At 44.2% G+C, this 20,689-nt stretch overlaps 1 protein-coding gene across 1 annotated transcript in view; it reads right to left on the reverse strand.

Moving 5' to 3' along the window:
- Positions 1-13,635: 13,635 nt before the first annotated feature.
- OGFOD3 (2-oxoglutarate and iron dependent oxygenase domain containing 3) overlaps positions 13,636-20,689 on the reverse strand; it is a 34,669-nt gene continuing 27,615 nt past the window's right edge. Inside the window, exon 9 of the mRNA XM_014255740.2 lies at positions 13,636-14,952. Coding sequence (XP_014111215.2) covers positions 14,816-14,952 — 137 coding nt within the window. The 3' untranslated portion in view covers positions 13,636-14,815. The remainder of the gene's footprint in view (positions 14,953-20,689) is intronic.

A 20,689-nucleotide genomic window follows, 5' to 3' on the forward strand; every position in this document is an offset into this window, starting at 1 on the left:
TGAATTCTTAACTAGAACCAAACACGATTCCATCCAAACAAAGCAAGGGAGATTCCTGAAGCTAAATGTGGTGTGTCCATAAACACAGCCTGTTCGAGGCACTTATCTGTGTGCTCCTGCAAGCCAGGGACGTCCATCAAACCCACAGCTTCTACCTCTGCTATTCTTTTAAATATCAGCTTGACATTTGAGAAGCACAAGGCTGCCTCTTGCCAGAAGCCTCTCAGGGAAAGGCACTACAGAGCAATTATTCTTGGGTACACTGAGTCTATCTTTCCAAAGTCTGCGAGAAGGGAGCAGGTAAATGGAGTCTAATGTAGTAATGCTGAAAGGGGAGAGACAGCAGCACCCCTGACATGTGCAGAGAGGACACCTAAAGCTGCTGGGAGATGCAGACAAGCTGGGCAAGGCACCAGCTCCTGTGCCAGGCTCCCACAGCCTCCTCCCTTAGTGGAGCACAGGCTGGCAGCCAGCCCCCAGCACTGCACTGCTCAAAATCCCAGTCTCCCCACAGGTATAAATCGAGTTTCTCCTTTTTCTTTGTAACAGATGGCTTTTTGTTTTCATTTAACACCATAGAAGGCAATATTTTACAGAAATGGCATTATTGTAAAATCAGCTGGAGCCCCACGTTTTGAAAGCAGCTTCCTGCCCCTGGGCAGTGTCCAGATTAAGGGTTGGTAGCAGGAATACTCGAGGAGTCTGCAGCTCCTGCCTGCCCCGTGCCCTGCAGCCAAGTGCATTTATTTATTTACCTTCCTTCACCTCCTCTGCTGCTGGGGACTCTGAGGCTTCTGCCCTGACAGCACTCGTGGCGTTGTTAACTCAGGCAGGCTTAGAACAAGACAGTGAATGAAAGCCAGGAGAGATTTAGCAGGGCTGGATGTTGGAGCTGCCTGTGGAGGCAGCACTCCACAGAGCTGGAGCTGAGCAGAGGGATTCACTAAACAGAGCCCTGGATCCTCCTGAAAAATGATCACAGGGGAGTCACTCGGTCTTGTGCTGCTGTTCATTGCCTAGAAAATAGCAATGCAATTTCCAGTGTCTGTGCAGGTGTTTTAAGGTGTCACTGCTGTGTGTGACAGGTTTTGGAGTCCTGGATGAGAGATGCTGTGTATGAAGGGGAAAAGGTCTCCTTGTAGGGGTGACTTAGGGCTCAGGGTAGCTATTCCTGGTCAGACAGAGGAAATGAGTGTGGGCCAGATCCTCTCTGCTTTTGATTTATGGCAGCTGGGCAGTGAGGATGCTCCTTCACCCCCTGCCTTGGCAGCTGTGCCCAGCTGGGATCCCGACTGAAATGAGCCTGCTGATGAAAACACCACCATTGCAGTGCATCACTACCCTCTTTAAAGCCCTTCCTTGGTGAGAAACAATAGGAGGAGATGGGCAGGGAAGCAAAATCTCTTCTTTACCTCCTGGGAGCCTTGTGCCCACATTATGGGCTGGGAGCACTGGGATCAGTGCAGGGAAGGGCAGAGCCTGTGCCTCAGCCCGCTCCAAGGGCACATTACCCATGCAGAGGAGGCTGGCCAGAAAGAATTATCCCAACATTCATTAATGGCTGGTAAACACAACAGAACCTCCCTGTCATTTTGCTGCTGGCATCCTTTTGGAATGATCTGTCGAGGAACCTCTGCCTGCCTGAGGCACAGCACAGTTAATTGCCAGCAACAGAAGCAGAGGAAATAACAACCAGCAAACTTTGCTTGGCTGATTTAACCGTGTTGGGGCTTTTTAATACAAAGGTGAGTTCATTATGGAAAATGTCCCTCAAACTTTAAAGCATTGCTTCAATCCTTACAGCAGATCCTTTTAGACCAGATGAGAAAGTGAAGCTCCACATCCTGTGGAGCCCAGTGTTAAAGCTCCTTGTAGATCTGTTTGAGTGGAGAGGGGCCACAGTGGAGAGATGGGGACAGGGCTGGAACATCACTTGGGCTTTACCTCCATCCATGTAAGAGAATATTTTCTCTCCTGAGCATTGTGTGCTCTGGGGTATTTGATATCTATCTCTGTTATTCAGAAAAAACCCCACGAGTTTTGGGTTTAGTCCCATAAAAGACAAGAAAAATCTCTAAATCTGTAACTTCACGGTGTGGGGAAGGTGTTTGCATCCCCCCATTGCAGTTCCTGTGTTCACAGTCCCAGAGGAGCCTGTGGAAGCAGCACGAGGGGGACCTGAGGTGTGGGGAGAAGGGCTTTGACAGCCACACTCCCTGCAGAGCACAGAGGTGAAACCCTTGATGTGTCACCCTGAATTACTCCTTAATGAGAGCACAGAGAAATGGCTTTAGGCTGAGAGGAGCCTGAGGAAGGCAGTGCTGCATCATCTGGAAACCAGGCTTTGTCCCTGGTGTGGGGAGGGAGCAGAAGGGCACCCAAGGAGCTGCAGGCAGATCTTGTGCCCAGGCACTGCCCCACACACCCAGCTTGGGGACATCCCCCTCCTGCCAGCACCTCTGTGCCAGCATCTCCAACACATCCTGGGGTTTCAAGCAGAGAGGTGTTATGGGATAGTCTCTCGTTGCCCCAAAGGAAAAAGAATCAAGGCAAAGTACGAGCTAGAATTAGTCTTTTCAGTCAGTAATTTCTTCTAAATTAATGAGGCAGAGGCAGCTGCTTTAGCAAAACAATTAAACAGAATTCCCAGAATGACCAGGTTGTGAGAGACCTTCAAGATCATCGAGTCCCAGCCCTAACACCCCAACCATGGCACTGAGTGCCACATCCAGTCTTTTTTAAACACATCCAGGGATTGTGACTCCACCACCTCCCTGGGCAGACCATTCCAGTACTTTTATCACTCTTTCCCTGAAAAAGTTTTTCCTAATATCCAATCTGTATTTCCCCTGAAACGGCACCTCCAGCCCTTGCTCTGACAGCCACGGGGCCCTTCCAGAGGCAGCCAAGTCCCAGCCACATCTCCTGCAAGCTCTCCTCCCTTCCTGGCCTGTTTGCTGTGCTCACCAGCAAAGCTGGAGCCTCCAACTCCAAATGCTCACAGTGCAGGGTGAGGAGCCACAGAGGCAGCGAGGGGCAGCAGGAGTGGGATGTCCCTGCCTCTCTGGGAGTGTCAGGGCACTGAAGGAAATAGAGAAACTCGCTGACACGAGCCCATCAGCTTAGAGCTCAAAAAAAGGCATCAGTCCAGCATCTCAATAGAGATTTATGTCTTCTGTCACGTTCTTCAGTAACTGTTTCTGTCAGGAGAGCTCTGAGGTGTGTCTGAGACTCAGCCTGTGGAGGGTCTGTGTGTAATTACAGACCCCATCCCACAGACCTTTCCAATGGGCATTCCCACTGCTCACCAAGGGTGGAATCCCCTGTCTGTGATGAGAAGGAAGCTCAAGGACCAAACGTGGTGTTTAGGTTGTTTGTGCAGTGGAACATATTTGCTTTTACCATGTTGCTGTTCTTATTTAACCTTGTGGGGTTTTTCTGTTCTGTCCCTTCTTTTGTCACTTTAAAGGATTAAGGCATTTTACTTTGTAGGGTTGAGGGTTGGGTTTTTCCCAGCCAAGACAAAAGTAATTATTTCTTGCCCTGCTCAGGTTCCCTGCCCACCCCCAGGCAGCTGAACTGATAAAACTGATGGGCCTGAAAAGGAGTGCATGTGAAACATCTTCAAACCTGTTTTAAAAAACATTTTAAAATGATTCTGTGCACTTGAGCTTGTTCTTATTTAACATATCAGTTAAACTCAGGCCAGTAAATGGCCAAATTCACAATCCCAGCAACTTTTACTGTCCTGCAACTGGGAAAAATCTTGTGTTCTCGGAGGGTTTGAGCTTTACTTCTGCCTTCTCCTTTCTGGTCAGTGAGTAAGGCAGTGGCTTCCCCCTCTGGAGATGCCCATTAGCCCCCAGGGAGGCTCTGTAAAGCCTCATGAGGCAGAATAACCACGAGGAACATTTCTATCCTGCTAGAGCACTCAGAAAAACAGAGCACTGCAGCTCCAACCCACGCTCAGCATCTTCCTGATGGATCTTCATTCTGGGAGAGACACTCAGGGGCTCAGCATGGGGCAGCAGATTTCCTCACAGTGCCTGGGAACCTGTGGGGGCTTCTTCCTGTTCAGTTCTCAATTATCTCACTCACACTTGATGGACTCCATTTCCCTGCACATTAACAGCTGGTGGGTTCCAAGGCTGCAAGGGATGGAGAGTAATTACTTGCTGAGCTCGTTATAATTGTTCAGTTATTGAATAATTTGGAAAGGCAAGCAGGAGGAATATTTGGTTAATTAAGAGCTCGTTTAATCACTGCTAAATTTAGCCTTCCAAACCAGTGCTCACCTTCCCCAGATTTGGAAACCTTTGCCATAGCTTTGGTGCTTGTTTTCTCTCCACTTGAATTAAGATCTCTCTGAAGCTGCCATCAGTCTCCAGCAAGATGTTTAATTAAAAACAGCTCACCTGTAACTGCTCAGCTACTTTTGAGACCAAACTCTCATCTGGTGTTAAAAACAGACATTACAGACAGAACAGCAGAGCCTGAGAGCCTCACAGAGCCCGGGCAGTGTCAGCAGCAGAAAATCTCTTGAGCCCTGGATGTTTCTTGAGTTGCTGCTGGTCCAACACATTTGCTGGGCACATTTTTCTTCTGTTTGAGGGGTTTGATAATTTAAAGTTCAGAAAGCAGGTTTAGCATCCAGAGGATGCTTTCTGGAGCCTGGACTCACTCCCAGAAGTTATGGGGAGTCTTCAAGGCAGTGCTTGAGACAAAAAGGCGTTTCCAGCTTACCTTTATGTCTTTACTGTTTTCCAAAGAATGTCAAGTGTCAAGTGATTCAGGCGGGCTTGAAATGGAACAGGCTGTGTTTGAGCACTTTTGGGAAGAGTTTGGAGGATGGACTTAAATGGCAAGCAGCATTTCACTCACAATGAGTACAACTTCATTTTAAACAATGAGTTAGTAGATTTAAAAAAAAATATTTTGCTTTGGGCTTGTTGTTAAAGTGTTTTTATAGCTTGTTCTAGATTATTTTAATGCATTATATTCTTCATGCACAGTCAATGGGTTGTAACTACTGCTGCTCATGGGATGTGGCACATCCTAATGAAAAGGGGAATTTCATCCCAGCATGGAAGTCAGTGGCAGATTTTCATAAAGGAGAGAAAAGAAAAACCAAAGCTCTGAAACCCTTACAGACCATGGGCAGATTTATCTCCTTTGCACTTCCAAAGTGACAAATGTTCAAAGCCTCCAAGAGGTTGCAGCTCCTCCGATCCTGTAGGAAGGAAGGAAGAGTCTGTTCTGAACTTCATCCTTCCCAACACACTTCAGAATGAAGTAAATTTATTTTCTCTGCAAGGGAGAAGACATTAGAACAAGCCAGACCTTGTACCTCTGGCAACACACCAGTCTTTTGCAAAGGCATCCTTGAACTTCCTCTAATCTTGCTTTCAGTTCAGATGCTGCAAAATAAAGGAAAGTAATTTTTAAACAGGTGGTTTTTTTCAGGACAAACTCTGTAAGGTAAATGCTGCAGAACAGAAGAGTCATCAAAGCAGGCTGATTTTAAAACCTGACAACCTTGACAGCCTCCTTGCAGCAGTGCAGAGCCACATCAGTTCTGCTGTTACCCATGGTTACAAAATTGGTGAATGAAATGAAATGGAATCCAAACCTGACGAGAGTTGTAATTCTCACACAGGCAGAACAAATGACCTGAATGATGACTCCTGGAGTCCTCCACTGGGCCCTCACCTGAATATTTTGTCAAAGTGCTCTAAATTAACAAAGCTTGCCCATTCTGAGTCTGGGCTGCTGAGAAGATGAAGCTCCTGGTGGGCTCTAGGTGATTTGAAATATCCCCTTTCCTTTTAACGAGAGGAGAAGGCATAAGGCAGATCTCCAAGAGAGATCCTGGGATTTCAAGTAGAGAATTGTTATGGGATAGTCTCTCGTTGCCCCAAAGGAAAGAGAATCAAAGCAAAGTATAAGCTAGAATTAGTCTTTTCAGTCAGTAATTTCTTCTAAATTAATAAGGCAGAGGCAATTAAACAGCACCTCAATAAAGCTGCTGCTGCCTTACACCAAGCGAGTGACTTCCCACTGGGCATCTCCCAGCTTTCTGTGGATGGAGGCTGTGGAGGCAGCCACACACTGCCTCTGTCCCCCTAGGTTTTCTGCTGGATTTTGGAGGTCCTGTGCTGGGAAGAGATGACAGCAATGCTGTCAGGATCCTTTCTCCCTGCTAAGTTTCCCTGCCAAAGCATCTTTCCATGGCATGCCAGGGCACTGCTTTCTCACCAGCCTCCTTTCTTTACCCAAGAAGCTACAAAAAATCAACAGCTCCAGAGTCCTGGCAGCAGAGAATGGCTGGAGAAGTGCTGCAGACTGATCTCAACCCTCAGTATGAGGTGAAAAGTCTCCAATAACCATTTCAGTCTCTGCTTGCAAAGGGATCCCACTCTCCGCTGAAGTCCCTGGAACAGCAGTTCCTTTTGCCTTTCCCCATCCTGTGTATCCAGGTGATTTCCATCCCATTTGGGATGTCAGACCTCACCATTCAGCACTCAGTGTTCAGCATTTGCTTCCTTCCCTGCACCTCTCCAGCAGCAGGAGGTGAGACCTCATCCCATCACCCAAAATGTGTTACCGAGTCCCACAGGGAGCACAAATATCCTCTCCCAATCCACCCATGGGGACTTTTCCACCTCCTTGGAGACTCCAGATGTGTCCTCCCCATCCCAGCTGCTCACAGCCAGAGCAAACCCTCCAGCCCCCACCAAATCCCAAACCTCCTCCTGGGGTGGTCCCCACCTCCCACCTCGTGCGGGGCTGGGGGGCACCAGGGTGTCCTTGTCAGGATTCCTGTAAGCACAAGTTTTACTGTCTCTTCCCAACATAAACTGGACAAATTGATGGAGCCCTGGCCCTGGGGATAAACACCATCCCCAGTGTTTAGAGTAGCTGTCTCCAGAGAGGAGGCAGGGCTGACACCCTGGGAGCTCCCGTGGGACACGGGGGGGATCTGCGGGCTGGTGGCACCTCCCTGGCAGGAACCTTCCCCTGCTCCCAGATGTGCACAGCCCACAGGGAGGAGAAAGACAAGAAAAACCTCAAGGATCATAATAACAATCAGAAAGTTATTTTGCAGAAATACAGAGGATTTGTGGCACCTGAGGCTCTTGCACAAATTCTTGCCAAGGACTGGCTCCAGCCCATGGCCAGCCCAGAGGGAGCTCCCAGTTCCAGCACACCAAGGTTGCAAAATGTTCAGTTTTATGGAGTTTTCGTATTTCTGATTAGTTTCAGCTTTTAGCTGTTTAGGAATGGTAAAACCTCCTGTGGTTAGGAAGCATTCTTGGCTATTATCTCTAAAAAAAACTTCAGTATTTACAGCCAGGCTAGTACTTATGAAGGAGACTGAGATTAGATAAGCTCATTAAGCCAAGCATTCTTTCCACACCTGTGTTCTTCCCAATAAAATAACTTTTCAGTTTCAATGCTGTTAATTTAGAGGCAGATTTTACTTGTCACACTGATGCAAAGCTGAACCCCTGGCATGCTCCATGACTAAAGCTGGCTCAGATGTGCACAAGGCTGGCCTCCCCTTCCAGGGCCATGGACACAACTGGAAAATCCATGTCTCCTGAGTGATAGTCTGGTGTAGCTGGACTACTCAGAATGCATTCAGCAAGGAGGTGCTGCTGTTAGAGAACTAAAATCTTATTAATTTAAAAGATTTGGAATATGCTTTGTCTCCTCTGTAGTACAAACAAGCCCTCAGCAGCTCAGAGGAGGAAGCTGTGGATGTCTAGAGCTGTGACTGAACCTTCTCCCAGCTCCACATCCATCGACATCTCCACATCCTCTGTTCAGGGGACAGGCAGACAATGATACCTGCTTTTCAAGTTGATCCACTGACTCATTCACTCAGTTTCATTCATTATAAACAAGGCTTTATGGCTCAGAGATTTCTGGATTTTTATTCTGCCCTACGGTCTAACAAGAGGTCGTTGCTGTTCCTAATGACTGTCATGTTTTTAAATTTAACACAGAAACCCTTATCAGTGCACCACAATTACGGAATTATTACACCTCCCACTCCAGGGGAGCTGGGCCATCAAACACCTTCACTTCTGCCTTGCCCAGATCCTGCAAATCACAAACCTGGCCTGACCAGAGGACAGAATCATTAATTTACACCAGAACATCTCAGAAATATCTCCCTGTACAACTCAGCTGTGGAAAGATTTTTGATTACTGTCCTTTTGTGCATGCTCTATAGCTGAACTATTTCATTTAAGGAGGATGATTAGGAAGAGGACAAGTTTTAGCAATCTGCTCCAAAGCCTTAAGTAAAAAATTAGTAACAGAGTCAAAACGTGTTTAGCTTGTATTGAAAGTGATAATTTTTGCAGCAGGCTGGAATTCACTGACTCACAGCCAACTGGAGGTGCTAAAGGCATTCAGAAAACAAAGTCAAGAGGTCTCAAGTTGAGAGGGGAAGGCTTTAAGGCACTGCTAAATGAGAGCTGAGTGAGCCCTCATCACCTCCCGAGCTGTGCTGGGCACTGCTCCAGGTGGGAACAGCTTTCCTGGGAAATCCACAGGCATTCATCTGGTGCTGGTGCCCAGGCAGAGAGATTTTTCCTGCTTGTGGTCTGAAAGGATCAAGATCTCCATCAAAATGTGTTCCTAGAGAGGGAAAATGGGCAGGGAGAGGACTGGATTTCCAGGTACTGTGCAAGCCTGTAAAAGCAGAGTACAGCCTCAGTGGAGAGAACTGAGCAGCAGGTGCAGATTCCCTACAGCACTAAAGGATTAATAAATCAATTATTTTTAATTTTTTTTTTCTGTTTTTTTCTTACAGTTCCAAAACCCACAAGTATTTCAACCCTTTTTTTTTTCCTAAGGGGAAACTTTCTCTACACTTCTGTGTATTTATTAATTCAGATTTAATTTCTTCTTGGATTATTTCTTATTTACAGGTTTTTATTCTGTCCAGTTCCAGAAAAGGTGTAACAGACACAAGCTATGTGTGGAGGACACCATCACTTAAAAAAATAGCCATTTGATCCACAAGATAAATGCAGAAGAAAGTGTAATAAATCATTTTTTAAATAGGTGGATGTAGCATCACTTCTTTTAGCACATTCACTGTTCATTATTAACTCAAACAAAGCATGGACAGGATAAATAGCTGAAGCAAAAGGTTATCAAGAGGTCCTATTGAAAATTTTATAAAAGGTTTGAACAGAAGAGCTTTGCTGCCTGAAAGCTCTCAGTTTCCAGTTGTCTGACCTTCTAATGAAACAATAAAGCAGAGTGAGGAGGAGGAGGAGGAGAAAATGTCACTTCAAACTGACATGGACACATCAGTGTGGGAGAAATCTCCTGGTGCTGCTCTAACACCATCTTAAATTTAACTTCCCCCTCTGCTTGGCTGACTTCTGTAGTATTGCTTTTCCCCTGCTACTCAGAGTTTATTTTGATCCTATTCATCCTTGCGGAAAGGAATTAATCAGATTAATTTCCTTTAAAGTAAAGAAACCAAGAAAACACACATTTATGGCCCATAGCAAAGTAGAAATAATCCAAGTGCAAGATCACTTCTCTCATTCCTTTTGTGTTGAGAAGTGCTGGGACTAAATGGACTCAGAGTTTGTGTTATTTCACAGCAGCCTTTTAAGTTTTGAATCACCTGGTAAAACGTGGCCTTCTTTTTATGAGGTTATTCAGTGAACCACAATTAAAGCTCCATTATGCTGGGAGGACTCCCAGAACACCTCTGCTCTTCAGGAACATAAATCAGAAATAAACACAATTCCCTGCTTGAGGGAATGGAAGAAAACACCAAAGCACCACCCAGAGCCAAGACATGCAGAATGACTCCATTAGGACCTGCCTTTGTTTATTCCACGAGATTTAATGGTCTGGCTGGCAAGTTAAAATGCTGAGGAGGTCACCTCCAAGGTAGGAATCCACCCAGAAACCTTCCCCTGGCAGAGAAAAGATTTCTCAAAGGAAAACAGCAAGGGTTTTTTTTTCCTGTGGAGTCAGCAACAAAGTGTCCAGGCATCTACATAAACAGCTTAAAATAGTTGTATAAACTGAGGAACAAGAAAGAGACAAATGCTCAAGGTGTCTGAACAGAAAAATTGTGGCTCAGGAATATAGTTGGTGCTTTTTTTGGGGGGTGGAGGGACTTCTGTGGTTTGTTAATGAAAGAATAGGAAGGGTATCCATGTCTAAAATGAGATTTTTTGAACACTGGAGGACTACTACAAGAAATTCCCAGAAACATGAAAGCTCCACAAATCTCAGCTTCTCCCTATAAATAATTTTTTTCCTTCAAAAAGGGGAAGGTTTCAGTGCAGCTCATTATGATCAATCAATCTGACCTGGCAGCTCATGGATTCCCAGTCCAGGTTCCTTGGACAGCCTCAGGATTATCCAGTAGCAAACCCAGATTTTTTTGTTTAGATGCATTTAAATGCTACAAAAATAAAGGAGCTGTTATTTCCAGGCTGCTTTATTTGATTCCAGAGTAAGAACTACTCAAGCAAGGCATTTCTTGTTGTGATCCCAAGGTCTGACTCAGTCTCTCTAGTACCTGTTTCAAAATTCCCTACTCATTGTCCAGGAGGTATCAGGAAAGACAAGACTGCTCAACAGCAGGCAACACTGATTATTCCTTGTCATTATTTCAGCTTTGCAGGAAAACAGGCAAGATGGAAATAAATATTTCTGAAATAATTGGTCTAAACATGGACAATGCCTCTGCTAGAAGAAAAATAAGGGTATTTGAGGGGAAAAAAATGAATGTTGAGGAATGAAAAATCTCAAAAACTGAGTTAGAAATCCTTCATAGAGATTAATACCCCACATGGGCTAAAAGGATCAGAGGAAAAGCCAGCTCCTCTGCAGTGCCAGCAAGCCAATGAATAAATAATGCACTGAGTTCTATCCCCTGGTCAGGACTTGCTGCAGGTCAAGGCTGAGGTGTGCTGGGACACCAGTGAGAGGTGAAATGAGTGACTTGAGGGGATGAAGGACACAGACAAAGATGGGTACTTGGGAAATTGGCCAGTTCTTTATGTCCTTGGAACAGTCCACCCTGAAAAACACTAGTCCAAAGCCACCAACACTCACAGAAGATAAAAAATGGCCACACAGAGACTTTGGGGATAAATCAACAATCAGGAAGGGAGAGCTGAAAGCAGGTTTCGAGCAATGATGTAAAATGAGCTCTCAGCTTCCCACGAGCGAGGCAGAGCTCCAGGGTGTTCCAGCAGGAGCAGTGGACACTCAGCAGAGGATTCCAGCCCCTCCAGGACCCTGCCTTAGCTGGGTTTTCCCAGGCTGAGACAATCCATGGGTGCCAGAGCCACCTGTGGTTCAGAAAGGAAATGACTCTTCTGCTGCTCCTGGAATGTTTGCTTGGATTTCCACGAGAGACTCAAAAAAGGAAAGATAGGAGCTGGGTTTGGGTTTTTTCACTTTTTTTTTCTCTTGGAGAAGGTAGATTGGTTTTATTTATTCCTCCCCACTCAGAGCTCTGACCTCCTGCAGCAATTCCTGGGTTTACACCCCTAGAATTTAGACGAGACAAAAATATTGCACAGAGCTCCCCATGAGCAGACTGGAGAGAACCAAATCCCCTGCAAAACACTGCGTGAGGATATCTGGATGGAGAAGGAACACCAGGCATATAAAGCAATATCATCTTCATTTAGTGAGGAAAGGAAGGCTGTGAAGGAGCAATTCAATACTAAGAAATACAACTGAAGAAACAAAACCAGATTTCCTCGGCAGCACAGTCATCATCAATGCCTTTTCAGCTATATTTATTTTAACGTGCACATTATTAGGTGCCACAGCCTCCTAAAGCACCCTGCTGTTGACCTTAAAAATAAAACATGAAGCTGAATTTCTGCTATAAATCCAAATTAAAATCTTTTTGTAAATAGGGTGTCCTTGTAAAAATTTCTGCACTTTGAGTTAATTGAGATGGAGCACAGAATATTTCAGGTGGATGATACATATTCAGGAATATAAATGTACCTTCACAAACCTTCAGCTGACTTACAGGGAATTAAAAGCCATAATGATTCCACAACTGCTTACACAATGAAAATGTTATACATGAGAAATGCCAAGAAATCCACCTGGAGTTCCTAGAATCACAGGGGATAAAAAAATTAAAATGCAATGCAATCTACAGGAGTGAAAGGTAGGTGTACACTAGAAATCTAATCTGACCAAAAAACCCATCAATTTTTCTAAAGTTCCTGATATGCCACAAAACATCTGAATGGAAATATGGTTTTAAAGGTAGTTCAGCTTCATGGAAGTCCTCAGGATGCTTCACTCAATCTCACTGTAGGACGTCAAATCTGGCTTGCTCTCCTGCTGCATTTTCTATTTTACCCTGGCACTTTTCACACCAGCCTTTCCATTTCCTCCAAGTAATTTCCTTTCCAAATCCAAACCAGCATTCCCAGCTCCCTGCAACAAGCCTGCTTTCAGGTGCAAAGCTGTAATTTTAACATCAGGACTCAGCCCCAATTCACAGTGCACAAGCACCGACCTTTCTTTGTTTTAAGTACAAAAGCTCTTATCAAAAGTCCTCACCCAACTGGGACACATCCAGCCCTGTTCTGTCATCACCTCTGTTCAATTAAGAGCATTCTCTGCAGCAGCTTGGCATCAGATTCACGTTACTTGAACAAATCCTGCCCTTGGAGTACTCAGGGTTGTAAGAATCGGAGCCCTGCAGTTCCCAGCAGCAACAGGCAGCTGTCAAAAAGGACAGGAATTACTTTATTTCAAGTTCAGAGTTATGTGTCATTATCTGGAGAGACCCTTAATAAAAAGTTATTCAGGGTATTTAGGTGGCCTAAAATAAATTAATCCAAGTTTGTTCCTATGAAGTACTGAATTCAACTTCCACTCTGCCCCAGGAATATTCTGCAATTACTGCTTCCTGCTGGAGGCTACCTCCACAAACTTTTAGATTCACTTCACTTCCTCATTTGCCATTGAAATTCTCCCAAGATCTAGGCGTTGCTTTTAGTAGTCTGGATATGGAAGCTCTAAATAGAAGAATCTCAGTGGCAGTAAAACATATAAAATATTTTATTTTTTCCCAAAGAAGAGCTCTCCTACCATGTACAGTGCACAATTTCCCAGCAAATTACAGGTGACAGGTTTGGTCATCATATTGACCAGACTACTGAGGCTTAAAGACTCCAAAAGACAAAATCCAGCTTGATTTTATTTCTGAACAGTTCCCAGCAGGAGATACACCACGGGCAGCAGTTATTACAAGACACAGGATCTTCAAAAGATGAAAATCCAAGAAGAGCTGAGCTGAGATTTCCCCCAGGGTCTGAGTTGATCTTGTTGAGCAGGATTTGACAGAGGGCAGCTCCAGAAGTGCAGCTTCCTTTTAGTGCCACTCTCAGCTGGCACAACAGGGGAAACCAACAGTAACTGGTCCATTCACATTCAGACTCCTGTCATACTTTGGGGGGAAAAGCCCTACATTTAAATCTCAGGGTAATGGAAAGAATCAAGTTCAATCCCATAAAGCTGCTGGTGATCTTGCTCTGCCTTCACCTGGATTTAAAACATGGTGTAATGCAAATTCCTTGGAATAAATAGGCTTTAAGACAAGTATTTCAATATGGAACCCAAGTTTATTATTTCCTTGCATCCAGCCATTTTAACAATTCTCCCTTGTTAGTACAGACAAGGAAAACTTTTTCAGGTTTCAGAACAACGAAATGAAGTTACAGAGGACTAATCTTGCTGGTGTGCCCAGTGAGAGCCCTCACAAGTCCAAGTGTCCTCTTATCATTCCTCTTCATATTGATCTTCAGTGTAATTCCCCCTGTACTTACTATTTCCATAAAAGGGTACCTTATAAAGTCCAAGCTATTTGCATAAGAATAAAAAAAAAAAAAAATCAAAGCACATTCCCAGATTTTCAGTGTTTCACAGAAATTATACATCCAGGTAAGAAACCAGATCAACATGATTACTTCAGAATTTGATTGAGAAAAAAAATTAGGTTTTTCTACTGTTTATTTATCAAGCTCTTGACCCACAGAAATCTTTGATTGCAGTAAAAACCTGAAGTATTTGGCAAGATTATGCATGTGTTTGTTACAATGCAAACATCTCTTCTTGGAAGTCCCTTCCAGTGGTCCTCATTAACAGAAAAAGCCTTTGTACTAAACTCGAAAAGAGAAGTCCAAAAATAGCTATTGGGAGACTTCCTGAATATTGAATCAGTAATAATTAAATATAAAAAAAGTTCAAGTCCCAGTAGCCAAACCCAGGTGCATTTCCCACTGATTCCACACTCAGGAGAATCCATCCCTCTCAAGAGAAGGTGTGTTCTAGAGAGCAACTGGCTCAATCAACTTAGGTCAGACTTTCTACACCACATTAATAACTAAGAAACTGAAGAACTGAATGGGTATCAGCAGCCTGGGGAGTCAGATCAAGGCATGGCCCAAAAGATTGTTTGTATCTTTCAAACTGAAGAATATTTTTTTAAGTATTAAAAAAATGAAGAGCCCACTTTTCTCTTCTTTGTGGAGCCCATTCTCTTTTCTTCATAGCCCATTCCTTTGGCACATGAAGACAAACCATTTCCAGAATGCATCAATTTTAAGATTGTTCTTAAGCCACCGTCTGCAATGCTTATGGAAAAGGAGATGTGAAAACAACGTGTTTCCACAGCTGGGGAGTTCTAATTGCATGTGAGGTTACAAGAGGTGGTATCTCCCTTTCTCCTCTCCTCTTGCAGGGCTTCTCTCCTCCCATCTGAGCTCCATCCCAGGCCCAGGAGTCAGCCCAGCAGCGGGTCCCCGATGCCGTGCTCCGGGTCGCAGGTGAAGGAGATGGTGATGGCAAAGCGAGTGCCCCACTGCACCTTCTCCACCCGGTGCAGGTTCTCTGATCCAGAGGTGAAAAACGACACCCGGCCTGCAAAGACAAAGGTTGGAAGCTGTGAGTGGAGTTTGCCACTCTGCTGCAGCTCTCCCTCCACAGCTCAGCTCCTGTCTGCTTCCAGCTGCTCCCCGGTGACCTGAGAGCCCACAGGTGATCACAAACTGCCACCAGCTCACACTGCACTCTGACAGCTTTCCACTCTTTAAAACACACATTAATCCTTTGTGCCACAAGGCTGGAGATGTAATCCCACCAAAGCTAGTTTACAACAGGCAGGAGGAAGCTGAGAACATGGAAGCCACTTCATAATTGCCTCAGTTAAAAACAAAAAAGTGCAACTCTAGTGACTGTCAGCAAAGTGTCCGGATTTTCTCCCTGCTCCCCTTCTAGTCCTGGCTTTCATTTTAGACCAAAGAAGGAAGAAGCACCACAGAGGTGGCAAGAAGCCCTCAGTGACAAAACCCCAGCAGGTTTATAAGCAGCTGTGGCAGTTTCTCAGCATTGTGTTTATCAGCAAGTCTTTGCTATCACTTTCTGTGCCTGGTCTGATCTCTCGCTGCTCAGGCAGGTTACAAAGTCCCCTATCAGCCACGTACAAATTCACTTTCCTTAAGAAGAGCCACTCCAGCCATGCACTGGCTTGGCAGTTGTTTTAGAGATGCAAGTGCTCCCTGCTGTGCTTGCTCCTGGCCCAGCCTTGGCCACGACACTCTGGGCTCAGTGGTGCCAGGGGAAGTGGAAATGCAGTGACTGAGTACACTGCCACCCCACTCCATGAGGCAGCAGGATGGAGCCCTCTGCACTGCCACCTTATTCACCTGTTCTGAGAATGCACAGCTTTGATGTCCAGCAGCTAACTCCAAACTGACTCCGTGGAACTGCTCCAGCTCTCCCGAGGAAGCCAAAATTTCTCACCTGCAGAGCTCCCTCCCCACAACAGCATGTGGTTTTTCTACTCAGGCTTTTCCCCCACTGCTCAAATTAGAGTTTCTTTAAAAGCAGATGCCTACCTAGAGTCTGTACAACAACATGAACTATTCCAACCTTACCCCACCTCACAGCCAAAACGGGCACCAGGCACATCACTGGGTTCCTCTTCTAAAAGGGACCCCAAAGATCCAGAAGTTCCTTTGCTTGCACCCTCCTCAGCAGCACACATGGGGGGTTTGCACAAAACTAGACTGGCTTTATGGGGCTGGGTTTACCCACTAATCCCTGAGTCCCTTTCATGTTCACTTGCAGCTCACACCTAATCCTCGTGCAGTTCAGTGTCTTTTGTAACAATTTCATCCCCTTCTGTGCCTGTGGCTGCACCTCAATAATGGCTGAAGTTGCACACATGTAAAGAAGAGATCCATTTGTATGCACAGCTCATTTCCACCTCGGTGTCCTGCTTTTCTGGATAAAAGGCTAAATGAAGGCAACATGCTCCTGTCCTACCAGTGCTGCCCTTAAGGATTCCATACAAAATCCCTGTGTCATGAGTCTTTTTTTCCCCTTTTAAAAAAAAGTATTTCAAGTTCATTAAAGTACATTATTATTGGTCCCTCACCTGTTCACCCAAAGCTTTGCCTTAAACTGACTTTCAAGCTGTTTTGTTTGATCTCTGACTAGAAGTAGCAGTAATCCAGTGCTAGACAAGGCTCAGTGCATTGTTTAAGCCTGTTAAATTGATTTTCTTTTTGGCTATACTGAATGTCTTTTAAGTTCTTTCTTTAATAAATATGTCTTCATATATATGGTATCAATCTGTTCCCTGTGCATCAACTGGGGTCTCTGGGTAACTGAACAAGGCTATAGTCAATTTTCAAAGCAACTTCTTCCTCACTTGGGAAGGATTTCTTTTAAACTTACTTCCTTTACAAAATTTTTGAAGCAAAAGCACACTCTTTCCATGGTATGTTATTTTTATCAGTATAGATGTTCAAAAAGAGGGTAAAGAATATTAATTCCCATCCCATCTGACCAAACCTTCAAGGGATATATGGGAATATCCTTATCCAGATGATGGTCACTGGCAATGACCAAGGCCAGGGAACTCCTAACAACCTCTTACAGGAAGAAAGATTTTAATTGTATTAGAGGTAACCACTTCCCCTGACTTTTTGAGAATCCATTCCTGCATTGATCCACAGGAATCATTTTAGAAGACATGCAAGTGCCAGTCACAAGATCCACTGCTACACATTTTATGGGACCTCAATTTAGATGAAGCAACTTTGTTATTTTAAGGAGTAATATTTAACAAGCAGCAAAAGCAACAGACATTTCACTATGCAGCAATTATGTAACATTTAATTACTCAAAGTCAGTGGAGGAAAAACTGTATTAAATCCAAGCCTTTGCTTTTCCCTGCTTTTGCCTTTCCAGGTTTAATTCAGAACCACCTCTTAGCAGTGAATTCTTTTTAGATGTACTCAGAGCTCTGTCACAGGAAAAGTCACCATTCCCAAAAGGCTTGCTCTCAGGAAATGTTATCCCTGCTGAATAGGTTCACTTCCATCAACAAGCTGTCTTCAATCTGCCACCTAACCTCTGTCCTGAGAGGCAATACAGACTGGAGGGAAACACAAAGGAAACAATTCTCAGTGACATCTGCACCCCTAACATGTAACTATGACCTCAACAAAACCACTTTTTGCCACTTATTTCCTTGTCTAAAGGAAATAAATGTAGTACTGACCTATTCTAACAAGGTTTCTGTGAAAATTAAACAGTAAGCATCATTATAATACTTTGCAGTTAACACATACTCTGATTTACAAGCATTATAAAAAAAATTATCTTCTCTTGTTCTTACTCTGACAAGAGGAAAATTAGTAGAACACAGCAGCTTAAATTATAACAAAATGTGGGGAATGTATGATGTGATTTTGAGAACCATAAAAAAATTAACTGACCACAATGCTCATAAGAAAAAAATATAACATGATTATTATATCTCTAATATTACACATTCATTACATAACAGGTTGGAAGAGCACTTGAGATGTTACCTGGTCAAATTCCCTTTCTCAAATCAAGGCCAACTCCTAAATTACATCCAGCTCCTGAATCCTACCAGGCTGCCAGGGCCACATCATTGCCACAAGTGAGTGCAGCATTCAGATGTTTCCCAGGGATGTCTCACACATCATTTTGCTATTCCTGTGTCTCCTGTGCTTGATTTTTGAACGGGGGACAAGGAGTAGATGATGTTCAGAAGTCCTTTCCAACCCCAGTTATTCTGATTACAAACAAAACAGTCCATCCACATCAATATCAGCTTTGGTAAGCATTTCTATTTGCAGCTTGCCTGTTTTGCCACTGGACTCTAAGCCCCATCATGCTCCCATCCTTCACACGGTATTTTTCCCCTTCTGCCTTCTTTGCAGCACCCTTCTGGCTCTTCTAGTTTAATTCACTGCCAAATTTCCCTGTAAAATCCTTGGGTCATGAGAACCTCAAGGAGGAAAAGCAAATGATGTGTTAGATTGTCTCCACCATCACTCAGTCGAGTAAGGGAATGGTAACTGCACCCTCTCTCCTCCCTGGGCACCAGGGAAGGGCAGGGGCCAGGGAAGGGAAGGGAAGGGATGCAAAGCAGGGCTGGGGGAATGGAAAGGGCCTCACCACCATCCACTGTCCATGGCAACAGACTGGGGGCACTGGGAAGACTGAAATGCTGCTCAGGAGGAACAGAAGTAGCTCCTCTGTCTGGTTAAAGAGAAGCAGGAACAGTTTATTTGGAGCAGCTCCTCTGTCTGGTTAAAGAGAAGCAGGAACAGTTTATTTGGCACCACAGATCTATTCAGCATCTTTCATCTCATGCACTGACAGCTTCCACTGCCTGCCTCACATTTATCAGCTCTAAATGTTCCTCAGGAAAGAAGGAAAAACTGCATCTCATCTGCTGAATGACAGCCAGACAGAAGCACTGCCAGGGAAAATGCACTTCAGTTGTGTTCTCATCCTCATCATCTATTGAGGATTAATCACCAATTTATTCTCATGTAGAGTATCTGAGAAAACTCATCATATCATTAGGCAAATAAACTGGTAATAATGTTTCCTGCAAGCACACAATAAAATTTATTTAATTAATTCAATTACTTATTTCAAAATATTGAATTGGGAGAATTTAAGCAAATCCCACAAAAGGAACCTGGACTGACAATGTCTACAAGTGCCCTGATCTGGAGTGAAGAGAGCACCCCAAAAGAGAGGGCACAAGCTTCTCTGAACCATTTTGCTACATTTATATCAAGCACTGAAGAATAAAAAAACTCTACAGCCTAAAAATAAAACCCCAAACAAAAATCTACACGCAATGGGTATCAAATCCTAGTTACAAACTTGTACCATATTTAGTTACTAGACAGCAATTTCTTGCTGTTATAAATCAAATCACTGGTTCACATAGTGAAGTCTCCCACAGCCAGTTTGTAATTTGTAGTGTTAACAATACTCTCAAAAAAGTAGTTGCTTCTAATTTAAATTCAGAAAGGCCTGGAAATCTTCCAAATTACAGATTTTAAAGAAAATTAATGAACTTATTTATTTCCTACATGGAAAAACTACATGAACATTTTTAGATACCAACTGCTAGATTTTTAGAATCCCTGCCTGCTTCTCTCCTACCAGCACAGCTGGTTGCTTGAAATCACAGAAGTTTCCACTCTGTCTAAAGGTATGACAACTCTGGGGAGTGTTTAGAAGTGAAAAATGTATATTTTCTCTCTCCAAATGAATTATGAGTCTCCCCAAGGCCTTTTGGATCCATCTCAAGAGGACAGGGATATCACCCCTGCTCTGCAGTTCTCCCCTTCAGGGCTGAGCCTCACCCAGCCAGTGCTGCCAGCTCTGCTCTGCTCTCCCTGTCAGAGCTGCACCAGGGCTCAGAATTTGACTCCTACAAAAAGTTCTCATTAAGAACAAAGTGTTGCAACTTGAACCACATTAAAACAACCTCAGGATCATCTGTCTGACTTTTCCTGACCTTGCCAAATGTGGCATGTCCAGCAGAGCTGTGGTCAAATCACATGGATGCCAAATTTGGGTTTTGGACCTGTGGTAAGAAAGAACTCATCCTTATATTTAGTAAATCACTGAAGCATAAGCACAAAGGTAACCTCTGCTGCTCAGTTATTCCAAAAATGGTCCTTAAAGAAGCTTCATCAAAGCATCTGTGGCCTGTGATATTCACACAGAGCTTAGGAACCAAGAAATGAACTCTCACCACTGAACCACTCACTGACACAGCTGATCCTGCAGTTACTTTGGTATTTTGTTTTATTTCATCTGTTACATTACCTGAGTTTCATGAAGTAGCTTTTTGAAGCTGATTTTCCACTACTTTCTGCCTTCAGCTTTGCTGCATATTTTCTTGACCAGCATCAACTCAAATTCAAGAACTCTTGGCCTGCACGTGCATTAATAAAGGCACAAACAGGACGTGCTACATGTGGTCATTTATAACCAAGTTTTCATGGCAGGGGAAAAGCCTGAGAGGCCAATTCTGAATACTGGAAGTGCTTCACAATCCTCTGTGCAGCACTAACACAGGACAACTCTTCCCCCAGCACTCATCAATCCTTTCAGTGCTCCAGGCAGAGGATTTATCAGAAGTCACTCCCACAAACCCCACCTTAGGTGCACTCCCAGGTACCTCTTGCTTTATGGGCCCAGGTAAAACAGTGTTTCATTTATGTCATGGTTAACCTGGCATCAAACACCATCAGAACACAAAACCTGCCTGGAAGACAGTTATTATTCCACAGATAACAAAACC

Source organism: Pseudopodoces humilis, chromosome 21 (genome assembly GCF_049639895.1).
Source record: "Pseudopodoces humilis isolate 2021_Gansu_Grassland_sample_001 chromosome 21, ASM4963989v1, whole genome shotgun sequence".
NCBI classification, from domain to species: Eukaryota; Metazoa; Chordata; class Aves; order Passeriformes; family Paridae; genus Pseudopodoces; species Pseudopodoces humilis.